General features: G+C 42.1%; 1 protein-coding gene across 18 annotated transcripts in view; it reads right to left on the bottom strand.

Moving 5' to 3' along the window:
* The window catches only part of LOC102448489 (plasma membrane calcium-transporting ATPase 2), an 857,866-nt gene that overhangs the window by 65,232 nt on the left and 770,296 nt on the right, over positions 1–22,338 (bottom strand). For all 18 annotated transcript variants that reach the window (XR_012906525.2, XR_012906526.2, XM_075939331.2 and 15 more), the window contains 3 exons: positions 21,394–21,481; positions 5,871–5,977; positions 4,410–4,601 (listed from right to left, as the gene is read on the bottom strand). Coding sequence is in view for 16 of the 18 variants with exons in the window: in XM_075939331.2 (XP_075795446.1) it covers positions 4,410–4,601; positions 5,871–5,977; positions 21,394–21,481 (387 nt within the window). In the remaining 2 variants the exon portion in view is untranslated. The remainder of the gene's footprint in view (positions 1–4,409; positions 4,602–5,870; positions 5,978–21,393; positions 21,482–22,338) is intronic.

The raw sequence follows: 22,338 nt of genomic DNA, 5'->3' as shown, positions 1-22,338 counted from the left end.
AATTAACAGAACTAGTAGGGCACAGAGAAGCTGATTCCCCAATAAAAAGCAATTGGAAGTTGCAAAGGGCGGGCGGAGGGAAAGAGACAATCAGAGTGAGAGACTGAAACTTAAGTTTGAGAAATATTGTGTTAATAAATCCAGCCCCCAACAGAGGAGTGACTGAGACAATGAAGAGATGTTTTGGTCACTTGATAGACAGAGCCTTGAAAAGTAGGGAAAGTCTAGTAATGATGACAAGTGGTCAGAATCTCCATTTTACACTACCTGAAAAACTCAGCACTAGAGTTTATTTTATGACTTACCAAGGCATTAGTTCAGAATTCAGGAGAGCATGCGATCTATCATGCATCATCTCTTGCAGCACATAGGTGCTTCTTTAAGGTTTCATTTAATTGCTATTCCTGACTACTATCCTACAGTTGGAGCTCTGTACCAATTTGTAGCCCCTCTAACTTCACTGGCACTCCATGGGGATAAGAGTCTACTACCTGTGCAGTGCTGATGCAATTACCAGATCTGGACTTCTAGGTAATTTATTGGCTCTACTAAGTCCAAGGCCATATGGTTGCAAGCTACATGCTGAATGATAGAAAATTAATAAAAGTGAGGATTTGTCTTCTTGATTCTGTCTTTAAACAGAAAAGCCAGAAGTCCTGCATTAAATTCAAAATAAAATCTTTCAGACTCAAACATTGACATTTGTAATCTTGTGTGCAAGTGATGAATTGCAGGGAATTTTATGAGAAAAGACAAGAGTATAAAAGAGAAACCAGTTCTCTCATTCTAGACCAGATGAAATATTATGGAAAGTAACTTGTTGCCCATAAACCAGAATGTTAACTTAAGAATAAAATTATATTCTATATGTACAATATGGACAAAATACTTGTACAAACACAGTAAAATGGGTAGGAAATGTTTGCTGTATAAGAAAGCCCTTGTCAAGGTCACTGAGAGCTATGCTTCTATTTTGGAAACAATTGTTTTTTTAGTTTTCTTTATGTGTTAATAAGAATTTAAAAGTTTCAGTCAAATTAATATTTTAAGACCAGTGTAAAGTTGTTCCTATACATTTACAACCTGGATACTGTACTTAAGATTTTTCAGTATGGTCATGCATTTTGTACCACAGCTATTTTTATAACAACCAGAGGGTACAGTATGTTCTCTAAAGGGATTTTTAGTAATGCTTGTCTTTCAGTGAACACTGTCTTTCAGTGTGTTTGCCTAACTTTGAGCCTGCAAGGGAAAGCACAGCCACACTTCTAGTCCACTGCAGCATATTTCAACAATATCTAATTTTAAATCATTTTAGAAGTTTTCCATCTTTGGCTTTCCTATTTTATTGTAGAACTGACCAATTTCATAGGGATTTATAGTGATAAAAATATATTAACCCTGGAGACAATTTTATTTTTAACAGAATGATCAGACATTCAAAAGAATACCACTGTGGGAAATGCGTATGATGGAGATCGTAGCAAAACTGTTCTTCATTATGTATTTTTAGGGCCTTGTTCAATTCCTGTTGGAAGCCAATGGAAAGACTCCCAATGTACTTTGATGTTAGGTGAAGAGAGGCCTTGAACTAGTAGAAAAAAATCATGGAGCATGTTCAGTTTTTAACTTTCAAAATTTGTAATACATTTGAAAAAAAATCTATTTTCCAATACAAAAAATTAACTACCAACACAATAATGGTTGCATTATCCAAGCACAAAAACAGACACAATTATTTAAAAAGCGAGTCACATTTTCATTCAAGCTCACAAGCAATTAAAAAATTGTTGGAGACCAATCAAGAGAAATTTAGTCCAAAAATAATTTTTTTTGGGGGGGGGGGGAGGAGCAATAGTAATGTCGGAATGACTGAAGACAGGGATTTAAAAGGAAATGGCCACTTTGACTTTGACCACAGCACGAGTGACATGAACCTATAATCATAGAAACCCAGGGCTGGAAGTGACCTCAGGAGGTCATTGAGTCCAGCCCCCTGTCCAAGGCAGGACCAATCCTAACTAAATCATCCCAGTCAGGGACTTATAATAATAATATTTTTTCTGTAATATTTGTACTTCTCTTTAGTTACCAGCCATTATCCCTTAATGCTAAATAGTCTGTCAATATGATCTGAAGTATTCCTGAAGAAAAAAAAGCCACAAAACCTCTGCCACAAAATTCCCCTTCCTTCCACCTTATCATAGGCTCAGTTGTGGCTACAAGGCATAGTCAAGGTAGGGATCAATAAGGAGGGGTACCCCTGCAATTAGCAGCTCCTAAAGGCATTGTGTTTATAGGAGAGCAATGGGACTGTTGCTACTCTGCTTCCCTTTGAAAAGATACAACAGGTATGTCATCTGGGTAAGGTATAGAATCATAGAATACTAGGACTGGAAGGGACTTCGAAGTCCATGGCAGGACCAAATACTGTCTAGACCATCCCTGATAGACATTTATCTAACCTACTCTGAAATAACTCCAGAGATGGAGATTCCACAACCAGTATTTTCTACTGGTTTCAGTAGAGCCATTCCTGCTTCTTCTGATGAATCTAGTACTGTCCACGGTCTTAGGATCAGAACTTCCTTTCTTCCCAGAGGAGCTAAATGAACACAGCTGTGCCCAATCCCTGTGAAGATGCCTAGCAGTGCCAATGGGACTACCTGAGACCTTTCTGCAGCTTGCCAAGTACAACTGAGGCTTGAATATTGAGAAGAATAAGTTGAAAGGAGCTCAACCTCTTGGCTTAACAGAGAGACCAGGCCTCAAGTTTCACATGACTATAGTGTAAGCATATTCCTGAAGTGGAGCTAGTGATTTATTCATTGTTTGTCTCACAGGTGTATGTATCAAAGATGGAATTTACCTGCAGTGACAGACATGTATATTTGTGCAATGGTTGGTAAGGGAAGATGTGGTGTTTTTGTAGGTCTGCATTTCTTCTATCAAATGTATGAGTTTTCAAAAGCACTCATCTCCAGCATATGCCACTCTTGAGAACTGCTGGTTTAGGGATGTGGTGAAAATGCTAACAATGTCATTTGCTTTTTGATACTGGAGGCAGTAAACCTGCATGCTCCATTCATTATATACATTCCCTTGCCCCTTGCTGACCAAAATAAGCTATTTAAAAAAGAGGTATGCTTATGAAAAAGTAGTGATATTGAAGTGGTGTTCACCTTGGTTTGCATTTTTTTGTGCTTGGTCAGATTGCTACATATATAGCCTTGGCTAGAGCTGGATGTTAGGGTATGTCATGGCGAAACCATGGTGAAAAACCAAACCCACAGAATTATGTCTGTGAGCCAGAATCAACTGACTCGTTCTCACTGTGGCTGGAGCCCCAGGTTTTCTTTACTGTGAGGAAAGGCACAGAAAACAAATATTTTAAATACATCAGTTGTCTTAATTGGGTGAGTACATAAGTTAATCAGGGTTTTTGATCAAGTGACAAGTGATTTGCTGATCAGTGTAACCAGGTGGTCTAATTTCATAGAGACAGTCCTGATACTCGGGACTTTGCCTTACATAGGAACTTCTGAATCCCTACCCCTTCTCAATTTTTCACACTTGCTATCTAATCAAACTATTGCTGAATAGCAAAAAGCTGTTGATTCTTCTTTCATTTCTCATAGTGGATAAGGTTTGACAAGGTTACTAAAATAATATGTAAATGAGGATAGCAACAGATGATTGAATGAAGTCTCAAGCTACAGTGTGGGAGGTCTAGGTTAGTTATTAGGAAAACTATTTCATTAGGAGGGTGGTGAAGCATTGGAATGGGTTACCTAGGGAGGTGGTGGAATCTCTATCTCTAGAGGTTTTTAGTCCTGGCTTGACAAAGCCCTGGCTGGGATTATTTAGTTGGGATTGGTCCTGCTTTTAGCAAGGGGTTGGATTCAATGACCTCCTGAGGTCTCTTCCAACCCTATGATTCTATGCTTGGCAATTAAGAATAGATTATTCAGGTGAAAAAATTAGTCAGAAAGATATTTTTGTACATGATGGTCCTTGTTTTTAGTTATTTGAATCAGCAAACAAAACTTAAAAGCACCAAAATGTTTTCTTTGTTCTTAATTGAAAGTTTCCCTGTCTGGATCATTCCTAAATGACAATACTGCCATCTTGACTGTACCAGCAATTGCAGTCCAATCAAATGTAAAACTATTGGGGAATATCTCTATGAATGATAACATGAATGATTCCAAATCTAACTCTCACCTGTAATTAATAATTCCCAAACTTATTGCCCAGGAACCATGCTTTCTAACAACATGCTAGGATTTAAGAAGTGGTGACCAGTTGAAAGCATCAACTGAAAAGTTGATGAATTATATATTTGGCTCTTTGGGCTATCAGACAGTCTCAGCATCCCTGCTTTGTGATGTGTCTGCAGCTCAGCTTACCTGTGTAATACATGCCCCAGTGAAAGCCACAATCACAGCCACCACATTAACAGTAAGTTGGAACTGTAGGAACTTGGAGATGCTATCATAAACATTACGGCCCCACATGACAGCCTTCACAATGCTACTGAAATTATCATCTGTCAGGATAATATCGGAGGCTTCCTTTGCAACATCGGTGCCCGCAATACCCTGGGGAAAAATAGTAGAAAATTATGATAAAAATGAGTGATGAGAAAGAAAAAAGCAGTAGTTAGAAAATGGATCTTTGGGTATCTTTTACAACTGCTTAATCACATTAATAAAATAATGGTAACTGGTGAGTACATGCTGGCTGTGTCTAGACTGGCAAGTTTTTCTGGAAAATCACCGCTTTTCCGGAAAAACTTGCCAACTGTCTACACAGGTGGCTTGAATTTCCAGAAAAGCACTGACGATCTCATGTAAGATCATCAGTGCTTTTGCGGAAATACTATGCTGCTCCCGTTCGGGCAAAAGTCTTTTTCCGAAAGACTCTTGCGCAAAAGGGCCAGTGTAGACAGCAGAGATTTGTTTTCCGCAAAAAAGCCCCGATCGCGAAAATGGCGATCGGGGCTTTTTTGCGGAAAAGCACGTCTTGATTGGCCACGGACACTTTTCCGCAAAAGGTACTTTTCCGGAAAAGCATCCTGCCAATCTAGATGCTCTTTTCCGAAAATGCTTTTAACGGAAAACTTTTCCTTTAAAAGCATTTCTGGAAAATCATGCCAGTGTAGACGTAGCCGCTGTGTCTTGGACATGTTGGCTAATAGGTTTGGAGGTGTGTGTCAGTAGAAAGCAGGGGAACACCTTGTGATGAGCTCTTTGAGAATTTGATGATAACAACTGAGGATGAACAAGGGAGCTAATATACGTGTTGCTGTAGTTCTGATGGATTTTTTTAAATGCCTATATAGAACTGCCAGTACAAATTGAAATTGCACAGCTCAAATTGAACTCAGTATCTATGATGCTGTTCATTTCTTGTTTTCAGACGTTGCTGTAGTAGTGTCACAAAATGTAGGTGGACTAGTAAGTTGTATTTGGTGGTAGAGTTTACCAAGTCAAAACAATGTTCTGTTTAATAGGAAAGTGTTCTTCCTGTTCCATCTTGCTACCAGGAAGAATTCAAAATGAACTTTCTTCTATTAACATCAGGATTCTGCACATTCTCAATATTTATTTTTATAAGATTCTTGCAAAAAAATATACCAAGCAAAACTCTCTGCTGATTGCATTCTGGAACTGCATTAAAAACCCTTGATTACACAAGTGATTACAGCCATTTCCAGAAAGCTGAAACTTCTCAATGTGTGAAATGAACATCACTAAATGAACAATCAATAAACCATTTCACTCCATGCATTATATAAACAGAAAAACTCTCTCTAAGCAAATCTATGATGCAAAGAAAATGACAAATAACTATGTTCAGGGTCATACCATTGCAAAGCCAACATCAGCTTTTTTAAGTGCTGGTCCATCATTGGTTCCATCGCCAGTCACTGCAACAACCTGCCTCTGCTCCACCTGCGTACTGTCAATAATACCTGCAAAATATATTGACAACTCACAGAATATTGACCTTAAAAATAGGAGGCTCCATTTTGAAGTAAAATATCTGTGCCATTGGCCCCACAGAGTATATAGATTTTGTTCCCAGAGAAAACAATGCAGTAAGCAGTGTAAGTGGCTCCTGATCATACTGCACCCATTAAAGTAACTAGCAAAACATTCAGCCGTTTCAATGGAACAGGCTCAGCCCAGCATGTGCTTCCTTGTGAAAGATGAAGATTTCTACTGTTTGAAACTTTGCTTCCCAGTATAATCCAGTAAGGCCCCAATTCCCTGATTAACTTTCATGGGACTTGAGTATGTTCTCAAATACCTTGCTGAATGAGGACAGACATAAGCAACAGCTTAAGACAAACACAAATGCTTTCCCAAATCCAGGCTTTCATTGACATGTCTGGTTTTTTGGAATGTCTCCCAGGGAAGTTTAACTTCCAGACCAAAATGGCAATAGTGGCTATTAGTGACTGCTATTTTCTGGAGTTGTAATAGGGTTTTCCAGAGACATATTCAGAAGTACTGAAGTACTATCAACTAAATAAGAAATGTGGAAATCATATATTTTAGTTTAATGGAAGTACAAGTAATAATAATGCTTCAAATTTATCTAGTTCTTTCCTTCCAAGGATCTCAAAGTGTTAGTAACATTAATATACTAAGTTTCATCTCATCTTGATGCAACAGAAAAATATTTTCCATACTCTACAGCTAGAGAGACTGAGGAAGTGATATTAAATTACTCATCTAAGGCCACACAAGAAACACTATAGTTTAGTCATAGGAACCTCATTACACTAAATTCATGTCCACATTTAATTGGGAGTATATGATTAGTTCTGTTTATTGCCTTTGATATGCATGCTGGAAAAATTCTACAGTTAAATCCTGCACTATCTAATGCAAAGTCACAGAGTTATAGATTAGATTATATGATCTAATAATTATTAGTCATGGTAATAAGTGTGTGTACTCTACATATTTATTGTACATAAAATACACTTTTCAAATGTTGCTATATTGAACATTGACATATTAAAACTTTTATAACTATACATTTTTCTGTAATAATGAATTATTTCTTATATCTTTAATATTAAAATAATACTACATAGCTAATAAGGTTTATTGCTATTAATCCTTGAGGTACCATTCAAGACAATGTTTCATGACAGATGGCGAATAGGAATTTCTTCAGACAGAGTTGTATTATGCTAGATCAGATACTGAGTGAACCCAAGAGAGGTATAACGACCTGTAGCTAAATATATGAAAATAGCCATTCCCTTGAAGAAGAGACAGAGAGTCAGGGAGAAAGACACTGTCCAGATAAAGGATAAAACTTCCAAAAGCATCTGAGTGATTGATGAGCCTAACTCCCCATTTGAAAAGACACTTACACACCAATCCATTACATTTCAATGAGACAAAAGCATTTTGACACTTTTAGACAACATTCATAGGCTGTATTTCAAATCTAGGAGTTGTTCCACCTCCCACTGAAGAATGGAAATTTTTAACACCAATTTTAATGTAAGTAGAATCAGATGGGAAGTCCTTATATGTGCCAATAATTTCTCAGATTATTAAAACTATTTTTAAATTAATTTAATTTTTTTGGAATTCATTCTGTTTTTTTTTTAACTTTTCCATTTAAATCACCTTGGATGATAGCATTATATGAGTCAGTTTAAATCACCCTTATAGACTCAATTCTCTTGCAGTGACTCTACTTGACTTGCATAAGTAAACCCTATTTTTTGCTCCTGACCTTTTTTGTAGTTAATTTCATTTCTGTTCTTGCACTCTGGTGTAGTGATACCCAAAGTGCACGGTACATCCATACAGGGACTGACAGTTTTTTTTTTCATTAAAAAAATAAGTTTTTAGTTACTGTAGCTAAAGCTTCAAAACATGAAAAGAATCATACCTGAGATTGCAGAAAGCCTGTAACAATAACCAGGGTGTTTTTTTTCCTCCTTCTCCTTTCCCCCCACCCCTCACGGAGTGTGTGCTGTGGCTGGCAGGTGGAAGTTGTGAGCTTCTAACCAGGGTTTGAAATCTAGAAGCCTCTGCTCATTGGTTGAGACTTAATTAGGGAGAGAGGCTATCAGGAAGTCCAGGGCATTATAAAGGAGTGAGTCAGAGACCAGGAAGCTTGTGACCAGGGAGTTTGGAGAGGGAGTTGGGAAGGGGATGAGATACACTCGTCAGTCTTTAACATCTTGTCACTACATTCCTTCCCTTCAGGGAAGCATTGACTAACAACCGAGGAATTTCTCAGAAGGAAGGCAGGTATGGATGGTGATAGCTCTGCTGTTGTTACATGCACAGCATGTGTCATGTTTGTCTTCCTCCCAGAAGATACAAGGGATTTCATCTGCACTAAGTGCAAGCTGGTCACCATTTTGGAAGAAAAAATTAGAGGACTGGAGGCCCAAGTATTGACCATATGTTCTATCATAGAGGATGAAGACTTCCTCGATAGAAGACACCGTCTAATCTTCCAGCCACAGCAGGTTGAAGAGCCAGTCAGGGCAGTACAGCACAAGCAAGGGAAAACTGGCAGCATGTAACCTCTAGAAGGAGAAGAAGGCCAGCTCAGGTATCCCCCATTCCTGTAGAAGTAAGTAACTGCTTTCAAGCTCTCTCCACAGGCACCATGGTAGAGAATGCTTTGGCAGGGACCTCTCAGGTACCAAGCCAGGGCTTTGTCAAGACAAGACATAAACACCGCTATGGATGGAGACTCCACTACTTCCCTAGATAACCCATTCCAGTGATTTACCACTCTCCTAGTGAAATAGTTTTTCCTAATATCCAACCTGAACCTCTCCCACCAAAACTTGAGACCACTGCTACTTGTTCTGCCATCTGTCACTATCGAGTCTTCGCTTCTGCAGACTAAACACACCCAACTCCCTTGGGTCACATGCTCCAGTCACATGCTCCAGCCCACTAATCATTTTGGTTGCCCTCCGCTGGACCCTCTCCAATGTGCCCACTTCCTTTTTGTAGTGGGGAGCCCAGAACTGGACACAATACTCCAGATGTAGCCTCACCAAATCGAATAAAGGGGAATAATGACATCTCTGGATCTGCTGGCAATGCTCCTCTTAATGCAACCTAATATGCCATTAGCCTTCTTGGCTACGAGGGCACACTGTTGACTCATATCTAGCTTCTTATCCACTGTAACCCCCAGGCCTTTTTCTGCAGAATTACTACTTAACTGGTTGGTCCCCAGCTTGTAACTATGCTTGGGATTCTTCCATCCCAAGTGCAGGACTCTACACTTGTCCTTGTTGAACCTCATCAGATTTCTTGTGGCGCAATCCTCCAATTTGTCTAAGTCACTCTGGACCCTATCTCTGCCCTCAAGCGTATCAACCTCTCCCCTTAGCTTAGTGTCTTCCGCAAAGTTGCTGAGGGTGCAATCCATCCCCTCATCCAGGTCATTAATAAAGATATTGAACAAAACCGGTCCTAGAACTGAACTTTGGGGCACTCCGCTAGAAACCGACCGCCATCCTGACATCGAGCCATTGATCACTACCCGCTGGGCCCGGCCTTCTAGCCATCTTTCTATCCATCTTAATGTCCATTTATCCAATCCACATTCCCTTAACTTGCTGGCAAGAATATTGTGGGAGAACGTATCATAAGCCTTGCTAAAGTCAATGTATATAACATCCACTGACTTTCCCACATCCACAGAGCCAGTTACCTCATCATAGAAGCTAATCAGATTGGTCAGGCATGACTTGCCCTTTGTGAATCCATGCTGACTATTCCTAATCACTTTCCTCTCTTCCAAGTGCCTCAAAATGGATTCCTTAAGGATCCCTTCCATGATTTTTACAGGAACTGAGGTAAGACTGACTGGCCTATAGTTCCCTGGATCGTCGTTCTTCCCTTTTTTGAAAATGGGCACTATATTTGCCTTTTCCCAATCATCCGGGATTTCTCCCAATATCCACGACTTTTCAAAGATAATGGCCAAAGGCTCCTCAATGACATTTGCCAACTCCCTAAGTACCCTTGGATGCATTAAGTCCAAACCCATGGATTTGTGTATGTTTAGCTTTTCTAAATAGTTCCTAACCCATTCTTTACTCACCAAGGGCTGTCCATCTTCATCCCATCTTGCGTCACTTAGCGCATTAGTCCGGGAGCACACCTTGTCCGTGAATACAGAGGCAAAGAAAGCATTGAGTACTTCAGCTTTCCCCACATCATCTGTCACTAGGTTACCTACTTCATCTAGTAGGGACCGCACACCCTCTCTGATCACCTTCTTCTTGTTAACATGCCTGTAGAAACCTTTCTTGTTATCCTTCACATCCTTAGCCAGTCGCAATTCCATTTGCACTTTTGCCTTCCTGATAACCCCCCGGCATTTTCGAGCTATATATTTAAACCCCTCCCTAGTCATTTGTCCAAGTTTCCACTTTTTGTAAGCTTCCTTTTTGTGTTTAAGTTCACTAAGGATTTCCCCTTTAAGCCAATCCGGTCTCCTGCCATGTTTGCCTCTCTTGCTATGCGTCGGGATGGTTTCTTTCTGTGCCTTCAATATTGCTTCTTTAAAATCTGCCAGCTGTCCTGGACTCCTTTCCTCTTCATGTTAGCATCCCAGGGGATTCTGCCTATCAGGTTTCTGAGGGAGTCAAAATCTGCTTTTTTGAAGTCCAAGGTGTGTATTCTACTACTCTCTTTTCTTCCTTTGATCAGGATCCTGAAATCTACCATCTCATGATCTCTGCTTCCCAGGTTGTCACCCACCTCTACTTCCCCTATTAGTTCCTCCCTGTTTGTGAGCAGGAGGTCACGCTGTGCACAGCCCCTGGTCGGATCCTTCAGCACTTGTGTCAAGAAGTTATCCCCAACATTCTCCAAAAACTTTCTGGATTGCCTGTGCATTGCCGTATTGGTTTCCCAACAGATGTCAGGGCAATTAAAGTGCCCCACGAGAACCAGGGCCTGCAATCCGGAAAATTCTCTCAGTTATCTGAAGAAAGCCTCATCTACTTCATCTACCTGATACGGTGGCCTGTAGCAGACAACAACCACAACATCACTGCTGTTGTTTGTTCCTTTAAACTTAACCCATAGACTTTCAACAGGTTTTTCTCCCTCTTTATACTGGAGTTCAGAGCAATCGTAGTGCTCTCTTACATATAGTGTAACTCCGCCTCCTTTTCTCCCCTGCCTGTTCTTCCTGAACAGTCTATACTCTTCCATGACAGCGCTCCAGTCATGCAAGTCATCCCACCAAGTCTCTGTTATCCCAATTAAATCATATTTCTTGGACTGGGCCAGGGCCTCCAGTTCTTCCTGTTTGTTGCCCAGGCCTCTTGCATTCGTGTACAAACACCTCAGGTAACCAGTTGATCGCCCTATCTTCTCCATTCAAATCAGGGGTCCTCCTTTCTTGCTCGTTCCTCTCTGCATTTCTTCCGTGTATCCGACTTTCTCACTCCCCTCAGGGTTTGGTCGCTGTCCCCCGACGAACCTAGTTTAAAGCCGTCCTCACTAGATTTGCAAGGCTGCCCGCAAAGATGCTCCTTCCTCTCTTCGTTAGGTGGATCCCATCTCTTCCTAACAATCCTTGTGCTCGGAACAGAGTCCCATAGTCGAAGAAACCAAAGCCCTCTCTGCGACACCACGTACACAACCACGCATTTATGTCCTCAATTTGACGATCCCTGCCCAGTCCTTTCCCTTCAACAGGGTGGATGGACGAGAACACCACTTGCGCTCCGAATTCTTGGATCCTTCTTCCCAGCGCTACATAATCCGTTGTAATCCGCTCAAGGTCATTCTTGGCCGTATCGTTAGTTCCCACGTGGAGAATCAGGAAGGGGTAGCGATCCGAAGGTTTGATCAATTTGATAAGCCTTTCAGTGACATCATGAATGGGAGCTCCCGGTAAGCAGCACACCTCTCGAGATTCCAGGTCCAGATGGCAGATGGATAGCTCAGTCCCTCTTAGGAGGGAGTCTCCGACCACCACCACCCGTCGTTTTCTTTTGGGGGGGAGGTGGCCGTGGAACCCCCATTCCTAGGACTATGCATCCCATGCCTTCCAGTAGATGGTATCCCCTTCCAGTTTCTTCCTTGTGAGGTACCTTCCAAAGCATTCAGCACTGTAGAGCCTGTGGAGAGAGCCTGAAAGTGATTACCTACCTCTATAGCATTGGGGGATTCCAATGCTCGCCTTTTCCCCCTTCTAGAAGTTACATGCTGCCAGTTCTCTTCCTGGTCACGTACTGCCCTCTCTGGCTTCTCCACCTGCTGTGCCTGAAGGATTAAACGCTGCCTTCTATCGAGGAAGTCTTCATCCTCTCTGATCGAGTGTAGGGTTGACACTTGGCCCTCCAGTCCTCTAATTTTTTCTTCCAAAAGAGGATGGAGAGAAGCTGTTCTTAGTAGTGACGGATGGCAGAACAAGGAGCAATGGTCTCAAGTTACAGTGAGGGAGATGTAGGTTGGACATTAGGAAAAACTATTTCACTAGGAGGGTGGTGAAGCCCTGGAATGGGTTACTCAGGAAGGTGGTGGAATCTCCATCCCTAGAGGTTTTTAAGTCTTGCCTTGACAAAGCCCTGGCTGGGTTGGTTTAGTTGGGATTGGTCCTGCCTTGGGCAGGGTGCTGGACTTGATGACCATTTAAGGTCTCTTCCAGCTCTATGATTCTATGATTCCATGAAATGTCTAGTCCTTTTCTGTGAGTGCTAAGTCAAATGGCAGTGATTGCATTATAGACGTAAACATTATTAAGTGCATTACTACACATAAAAGCATATTACGTGAGCTCACAGTGTGACACTGTGGCCAGAAGGACTAATGCAAACCTGGGATGTATTAATGGGATTCTAGATTGGTAGAGAGGTTATTTCACCTCTACATTTGGCATTGGTGTGGCTAATGCTGGAAGAGCGTGTCCTTTTCTGGTACCCACAATTCAAAGGGATGTTGAAAAACTGGAGAAGGTTCAGAGAAGAGCCAGAAGAATGATTAAATAATTAGAAAACATGCCTTCTAGTGACAGATCCAAGGAGCAAAATATTGGAAGAAGCCTTAGAGGACACTGATTCCTACCTCCATTAAGGGCATCTGCCTTCTATTTGACAAAGCAGCATCAAATATTGGGGACTTATAGAGCTAATCCTAGTTACTGATAGCCTGAGATCCTGGAATCCTGGGAAACTAACAATTCATTTTAGACCAGTACCTACCACATACTTTTCTTATCAATTTCCAAATTAAACTATTAAAATTAACTGTACCTGGCACTGAAAGTGGAAACCATTTCCCAGCCACTGACAGCTCCTCAGACCAGTCCTCAGAACCTTTATTGGTTAATCATTCACTAACAAAGTCAGTCAAGGTTCTGGTCTACAGCTTAAAGCTCCCTTTGGGCAAAAACCAATGCTGTGTTCATGACCTGCCTGGACAGCTACATTCATCTAAAACAATGCAGCTGAAAGTGAAGCTCACTACAGCTGGCAGTCGGGCATCTTTGGTGGTGAGCCAGTGATTGTGAAATGACCTACAAAAGGAGACCAGCATGAGCCCTGTTCAGTACAAAATCAAAATCAACTGGTTTGCAAAAGTCTTCCTGTAATAAATAAAGAAAAAAGAATTAATAATAAATGTATTTGTATAAGGAACATAAGGACAAAAACATGTACACACAAACAAAAGATGATGAGCAAAGTCCACTTATGTGAACCTTATTTATGGTGCTATGTTTATAAGGGCTGTTACAGTGATCAGTGAAGAATACCAATAGGGATGGGACCTGGCAGAAACCTGAATGAGAACTGGTTTAGAGGTGTGGTAAGAATATATTTTGATTTCAAATGCTCACTTTTAGAGTAGCAGTTTATGGTAATCAAGTTTTGTCCAGTCAGTTGCTTATACAGAGATTTTTAACATACATCTCCACTGGACATAGAAGAACTTCAAGACTCATGCAGTTTCCCACCCAACCTATCTCCTCTTAGGGTATGTCTACACTAGCCCCCTAGTTCGAACTAGCGAGGTTAATGTGGGCATTCGAAGTTGCAAATGAAGCCCAGGATTTAAATATCCCGGGCTTTATTTGCATGTTCCCGTCCGGTCGCTATTTTTAAATTCCACTAGTCCGAAGTAACTGCCCGCGGCTATACGCAGCAGTGAAACGGTAATTTGAACTAAGTCCTTAGTTCAAATTAACTGTTACTCCTCATGGAATGAGTCATAGAGTCATAGAATCATAGAACTGAAAGAGACCTCAGAAGGTCATCAAGTCCAACCCCCAGCCCAAAGCAGGACCAATCCCAACTAAATCAACCCGGCCAGGGCTTTGTCAAGCCGAGACTTAAACACCTCTAGGGATGGAGACTCCACTAATTCCCTAGGTAACCCATTCCAGTGCTTCACCACCCTCCAAGTGAAATAGTTTTTCCTAATATCCAACCTGGACCTCCCCCACCACAACTTGAGACCATTGCTCCTTGTTCTACCATCTGTCACTACTGAGAACAGCCTCTCTCCATCCTCTTTGGAACCTCCCTTCAGGAAGTTGAAGGCTGCTATCAAATCCCCCCTCACTCTTCGCTTCTGCAGACTAAACAGACCCAAGTCCCTCAGCCACTCCTCATAAGTCATATGCTCCAGCCCCCTAATCATTTTGGTTGCCCTTTGCTGGACCCTCTCCAATGCGTCCACATCCTTTTTGTAGTGGGGGGCCCAGAACTGGACACAATACTCCAGATGTGGCCTCACCAAAGCTGAATAAAGGGGAATAATGACATCTCTGGATCTGCTGGTAATGCTCCTCTTAATGCAACCTAATATGCCATTAGCCTTCTTGGCTACAAGGGCACACTGTTGACTCATATCCAGCTTCTCATCCACTGTAACCCCCAGGTCCTTTTCTGCAGAACTACTACTAAACCAGTTGGTCCCCAGCTTGTAACTATGCTTGGGATTCTTCTGTCCCAAGTGCAGGACTCTGCACTTGTCCTTGTTGAACCTCATCAGATTTCTTGTGGCCCAATCCTCCAATTTGTCTATGTCATTCTGGACCCTATCTCTGCCCTTAAGCGTATCTACCTCTCCCCCCAGCTTAGTTTCATCCGCAAACGTGCTGAGGGTGCAATCCATCCCCTCACCCAGATCATTAATAAAGATATTGAACAAAACCGGTCCTAGAAACGAACCTTGGGGCACTCCTCTAGAAACCGACCGCCATCTTGACATCGAGCCATTGATCACTACCCACTGGGCCCAGCCTTCTAGCCATCTTTCTATCCATCTTACCGTCCATTTATCCAATCCACATTCCCTTAACTTGCTGGCAAGAATATTGTGGGAGACTGTATCAAAAGCCTTGCTAAAGTCAAGGTATATAACATCCACTGACTTCCCCATGTCCACCGAGCCAGTTACCTCATCATAGAAGCTAATCAGATTGGTCAGGCACAACTTGCCCTTTGTGAATCCATGCTGACTATTCCTAATCACTTTCCTCTCATCCAAGTGCCTCAAAATGGATTCCTTAAGGATCCCTTTCATGATTTTTCCAGGAACTGAGGTAAGACTGACCGGCCTATAGTTCCCTGGATCATCCTTCTTCCCTTTTTTGAAGCTGGGCACTACATTTGCCTTTTTCCAATCATCCGTGATTTCTCCCGATCTCCACGACTTTTCAAAGATAATAGCCAAAGACTCCTCAATGACATTTGCCAACTCCCTCAGTACCCTCGGATGCACTAAGTCCAGACCTATGGATTTATGTACTTTTAGCTTTTCTAAATAGTTCCTAACCTGTTCTTTACCCACCACGGGCTGTCCATCTTCATCCCATCTTGCGTCACTTAGCGCAGAAGTCCAGGAGCCGACCTTGTCCGTGAATACAGAGGCAAAGAAAGCATTGAGTACTTCAGCTTTCCCCACATCATCTGTCACTAGGTTACCTCCTTCATCCATTAGAGGCCGCACACCCACTCTGATCACCTTCCTCTTGTTAACATGCCTGTAGAACCCTTTCTTGTTATCCTTCACATCCTTAGCCAGTCGCAATTCCATTTGCGCTTTCGCCTTCCTGATAACCCCCCAGCGTTCTTGAGCTATACCTTTAAACTCCTCCCTGGTCATTTGTCCAAGTTTCCACTTTTTGTAAGCTTCCTTTTTGTGCTTAAGTTCACCAAGGATTTCACCTAGTTCATACTAAGGGGCTAGTGTCGACATACCCTTATATATCTCTGACCTGAACCACTAAGCACAATTTGTCTAAGAAGTTATGTTGTATGTAGTGATAGCCAGTCACTATATCCAACACAAGACAACAAGATCTTATATACAACTTAAAATGAAATATATGAACTCACATGTCTCCCCACCATCAAGGAGCTGTTAGTTCAAATGCTTAGAGCCTTGAAAATCTGCAGATATCTGTGGCTCATTTTTGCAGGTGGAGATACCAATTTTGTATCTGTGCATTTCATTACAAATGCCCTCTGGATCATATTACAGAGAATATTAGTCAGCAAGTGTGTCTTCCATTTCATTTGCAAGTAAACTCCTTTCCACCCACTGCTTAGATCAAACAAGTAGAGCCTCAGGTTTTACTTTATTGCAGCACACAAATGCCACTTTATGTTAATGAAACTCATTAGCAATGCCACCGTTAGAGCTATCTATAAAATATTGTTTGCTTTCAAGGAACAGAACAAATCGGGAGTTAGTTATCCCTTCCCATGTCTACAAATAAACTGAAAACAGTGAGAGACAAGGAAAGCTATAAATAGGAAGATTCAAGATAAACTCGAATATAAGTATGATTTATGCTTGATCACTCTATACATATTTATTTTAATTTCTTTTACAAATTTAATACAAGCAATTTTAATAGCTCTAAAAGTATTTGTTCAGTGCATTTCAACCTTTACAATTTATATACATTTCCTAACTTTTGAACTTGCACAGGCTCTTGGATAGTAAAAATAATAATTTGGAGCTTTTACTTAAAAATAAACATGAAATAAAGTAATTTAAAAACAGTTAAAATTAGTTTCAGTTAAAACCCTTCTTCCTATGAAGCCCACTGCCAATGTTTGTGGCTTTACAATCACATTTTTTTCTACTGTGTTGCTGTGTGAATGACTCTCAGATGTAAAAGCAGAAAGTGACTGAATAGAAAGAGAACAGTAAAACTGACTGTTTAGAAAAGTATTTGCAAATCCAGAAGTATACTGATAAACTATAGAAAATGTTTTTTCCTCTATCTTTTTTCAGTTATGTTAACCTTGGAACCTGGACCCTGCAAACATGCACTCATATAAGTAGATCCATGGACTATTTACATGTAAAAAGTTATGAGTTAAAGTATGTACAAAATTGGGCCCTTGGGGCGGAGGGGATGAGAGTAACTTGCAAACAAGGTACATTTTCAGGCAGAATTATGATATTGAAGTGGCTGATGCGCCAATAGAAAAATGACATACTGTTAGAATGAAACAGAAAAGAAGATGACTCTTATCTTGCAGTCAGATCACTAGATGCAGATACCTGAGCCTATGCATTGATTTCAACAGGACTGGAGCAGACATCTGTTTGTGAACATCCTATTACAAGAGTAAGACCTAAAAGCAGTGATGACCAACTTGCAGCTTGCGAGCCACATGTGGGCCTCTGGGACTCCACCTGTTGCCCACAGATCCACTGTATGTCCTCTTCCCCACACATCTCATGCACTGAGGCACCAGACCTGCACACTTCCTCCTCCTCCTCCTCCCTTTCAGCACTTTTGGAGCACCACAAATCCACTGGTTCATGCGCTGGCCCCATTCTTTCTCCTCCCTCCCAGAGCTTGAATGCTGTGAACCAGATGTTTGCCGCTATTCACGCTCTGGAAGGGAGTGGGAGGAGCAGGAACAGAGCACGAATCCACTGATTTGAAGTGCTGGGAAGCAGGGGGAGGAGTAGGAAGGGTGAGGATCCACCTGCAGCCCACGGACTCCCTGTTGGCCACCTCCCTCACATGCCCCTTTTGCACCGAGACACCGGAGCCCCACCCTTCCTACTCCTCCCCCTGCTTCCCAGCACCACTGAGATGGAGGGCCACTCATGTGGGCCACTCATTATTTGTAGTTGCCCATTGCTGCCTTAAAGGGTAGCCTCAAAGCATGGTGGGGCTGTTACATATTACATACAGAATACATATTATAAAATACACGCGCACACACACAGATACCAGGGATGTAAAATCCTGGTTAATCAGATAACTGATTAAACCGAAGGTTTAACTGGTTAACCCATTAAGCAGGATCCCATCCCATCCCACCCCACCCCACTGGTTAACCCATTAAGCAGGATCCCATCCCACCCCACCCCAGGGCTGGAAGCAGGAGCCAGCAGCGCTACGTGAGGGAGGGGGGAGGAGGCAGGCAGCTTCTGCTCCCAGCCCCCCTGCATATGAGGCTCCCAGCTGCCTCTATGTGCAAGGGGTCACTCCTGGCTCCCCACACTTCTGCTCTTGGGTGCAGCATCACCTGGTAAATACAGCCCTAATCAATATGCCCAGAGGACTGAAATCTTCACATCCAAGAAATAACTTCTCAAACTAATTTTGGAATCTAAACAATCCAGTGCTTTGTAGCAGCTTTTTTAGCAACACAGTGTCTTTCCAACTTGCAATATGAACCAAAGTCTTTCTGAGTCTCACATTACAAAATATCACAAATGCATAATAAAAATGATTTTTTTCTGGGCAGGACTGTAGCAGTGAAATAAAAAAAGTGCATTCTCCCTCTAGCAGCTCTCTGCCATGAAAAATTAATAACAAACATGTATGTGTGTTTTTAGCCTTAAACCAAACCTAATGAATCAAAGAAGAAAAACTCTCTCTGTCCCTCAAGTGACTGAGAAACATATACTTCGCAGCAAGAGGACCAGAACTAATGAACATTTAAATAATTTCCTGTAACTTTTAAGGATCCTTAAAATGTTCTTTAAAAATTCACAGCAATGAAGAGCTGCTCTTAAACTGCACTGGATATTTAATTGCTTTTTCATTTGGCCTCATCTTCCTCTATAAAACATTACCAGCAATACCAGTTATATAAGGCATTCTGCAAAAGAATATTTCTTTCAAAATTGCATATTATACATATGGCAAATCTTGTTAATTACCACTCTTCAACTCTGATGGTTTCATTTTCCTTGTGATTCACTCACCAAAGGCTATGTAATGATTTATTTACTTTATAACACTCACAGTATATGTTTCCAATTAGAATTTAGAGCTATCTCCTAGAGCTAAAAGGGACCTTGAAAGGTCATTGAGTCTAGTTACCACCTTCACAGCAGGACCAAGTACCATCCCTGACAACTTTTTGCCCCAAATGGTCTCCACAAGGATTGAACTCACAATGCTAGGTTTAACAGGCCAATGTTCAAACCACCGAGCTATTCCTTCCCCTTATTAGGCACTAAGGCAAAATTATGTCTTGCATCTCAGAAGCGCAGCACAGTACTTGAGAGGGCTTAAAACTGCCTTTGTCTCCTTCCAATTTTGGGCAGTTCTGGGGGCCTAATCAATACCTCGCATAACTTGTGTCCATCTTCTCTCAGGCAGAGGTGAAGCCCAGAGTATGCATCATGCTGCATTCCCACTTGTGTCACATCTCCTATGCCAGGAATAGGGGTGGGTGGGTGATGCAGGGGTCTTCAGAAGATAGTCTATAGTTCTCAACTTCAATTTCTATCTCAGGAGAATTCTCTTCAAGCCACAGTCAGGCCTTTAAGAGATCATTTCAAAAAGCACCTAAGTGACCTAGAAGCACACATCACATTAATTTTCAGTGGGGTTTATGCTCCTCAAAGTCATTTAGATGCTTTTCAAAGTTCCAATATTATCACTTTGGCTATTAACACAGCCAAATTAAAATGATAGCATGAGCAGCTATTTCTCACTCAGAATCTGGAAATAGTTCAACAAAGATTAAATCAGAGTAACCAATAACACTTTGCAGCGCATGTATACCAGCTCATATCATAGCCCTCCATCTTCACAGCCTGACATAGTCGTTGGAGTGGAATCCCAAGACCAACAGATTCAGATTTCACACCAAGGAAGGCACTGGTCCCCAAGTGGGGGATGTCCATGGGAAAGGTGGGGGATGGTTGGCTCTGCACTTACAGAAGAGATGGGGCCTCAGGCAGAAAGGGCGGCGCTGGAGCAGCCAGCCCTCAGTGCCACCTGGAGTGCAGTGCAATGCCTCCCCGCTCTTAGAGACACTCAGGGTATGTCTAGACTACATGGCTCCGTCGACAGAGCCATGTAAATTAGTTTATTCGGCATAGTCAAAGTCATAGTTAAATAATCCCCGCTTCATTAAAATAAACATGGCCTCCGCGCTGTACTGACGATCAGCTGATCCAGCACAGCACAGCAGTCTAGACGTGGTGCGGTCGACAAAGGAAGCTCGTTTCACGAGGCACACCGGAGCGGTCGACGAAGGCTTCCTTTGTCGACCGCACCACGTCTAGACTGCTGTGCTGTGCCGGATCAGCTGATCGTCAGTACAGCGCAGAGGCCATGTTTATTTTAATGAAGCGGGGATTATTTAACTATGACTTTGACTATGCCGAATAAACTAATTTACATGGCTCTGTCGACGGAGCCATGTAGTCTAGACATACCCTGAGTGTCTCTAAGAGCGGGGAGGCATTGCACTGCACTCCAGGTGGCACTGAGGGCTGGCTGCTCCAGCGCCGCCCTTTCTGCCTGAGGCCCCATCTCTTCTGTAAGTGCAGAGCTGAATAAACTATGCCGAATAAACTAATGTATGTATTTATTAGTCTAGACATAGCCTCAGAGAGCGCAATGCTGCACTGCAGTGGTGGTTTAAAGGGCCTGGGGGTCTGGGCAATGCAACTGTTGCTATGGCAGCAGCAGCATCTGGGAGCCCTCGCCCTTTAGAATCATCAGTCCCCAAGGCAGTTGCTCCCTTTGCCCTCTCCCCCATTAGCGGGCCTGCAATTTACAGAAACAAAAGAGCACCTTTTGCTGTTGTAGCTTTCTCAAACTAAAAAGCTATCCCCACAAAACCATATTATGGTGGTATAACTGCATTTATATCTGGGCTTTTGCCTAACCAACACTGCTGTACTAGCTAAAGTTTCTAGCACAAACCTAATGAGTGAAACAACTATGACTGGAGAAATAACACAGCTAGATCTTGCTGCTCCTCCTCCTTTCTCTTTCTCCCTTCACTCTACCTTACCTATAGCATATTGCTGCGGGTCAGGACTGTAATACTAAAAATAAGTACAGCACTATTAGACAACCATGGCTATTATAAATACACCCCCCCTCCCCCACAGAGAGATTATGTGCACTCACCTTTCACTAAAGTGTGCTTGTCAGTGGGAGATGAACGAGCAAGTACTCGTAGTTTTGGCCAGATCTTGTCAATTCGTTCTTGCTCAATCTGCAAATAATAAAGCAATCCTTCTGTCATAAGCAAATCTGGAGAGATGTTTTCCTGTTTGCAAAGTTTTATACTTTTCACACTCAAAACTGGTATGAAAGGAAAATCAGTCAGTCCCTATGCTGGCAATCAGGAGCTACCTTTTTCCAAAACCACTGGCAGGGAAGGGAGGGCCATGAAACACTGAGTTCCCCATATTCTTTTCCTGAATTGCCTTGACTGCTGGCTGAAGTAGATGGGATTCACCACAGTAGCACTTTTATTGACTTTCCAGAGTTTTCAGGATCATGCTCCTTCCTTACTATTCTCCACACCCTTCCACAGATGGGGCCAGGAGAGGGAACGTTGTTCAAGGGGATGATAGGGGGTGGCACAGACAGAGATAAGGGAGTCAAGGATAGGGTCACAGATGGGGCTAAGATGAGACTGACAGCAGAGTCTTGGGCATGGAGCCACAGGCATGAGGCCAGAAGCACAGCTGCATAGCACTCCCTCCTCGCTGCTATATGGCCTAGCTCTGGCCTAGTCATGTTCCCCCAAATAGTCTTGCACAGTTTAAGGACATTTGTCTTACAGAATGCTGCACTTCAGAATAGTGATAGAAATGTAGCCGTGTTAGTCTGGTGTAGCTGAAACAAAATACAGGACTATGTAGCACTTTAAAGACTAACAAGATGGTTTATTAGATGATGAGCTTTCGTGGGTCAGACCCACTTCCTCAGATCAAATAGTGGAAGAAAATAGTCACTATTTTCTTCCACTATTTGATCTGAGGAAGTGGGTCTGGCCCACGAAAGCTCATCATCTAATAAACCATCTTGTTAGTCTTTAAAGTGCTACATAGTCCTGCACTTCAG

This window comes from Pelodiscus sinensis, chromosome 11, assembly GCF_052426305.1.
Source record: "Pelodiscus sinensis isolate ZL-2025 chromosome 11, ASM5242630v1, whole genome shotgun sequence".
Classification (NCBI taxonomy): Eukaryota; Metazoa; Chordata; order Testudines; family Trionychidae; genus Pelodiscus; species Pelodiscus sinensis.
Note: the sequence above shows the minus strand (reverse complement) of the source record. Positions and strands in the feature narration are given on the sequence as shown.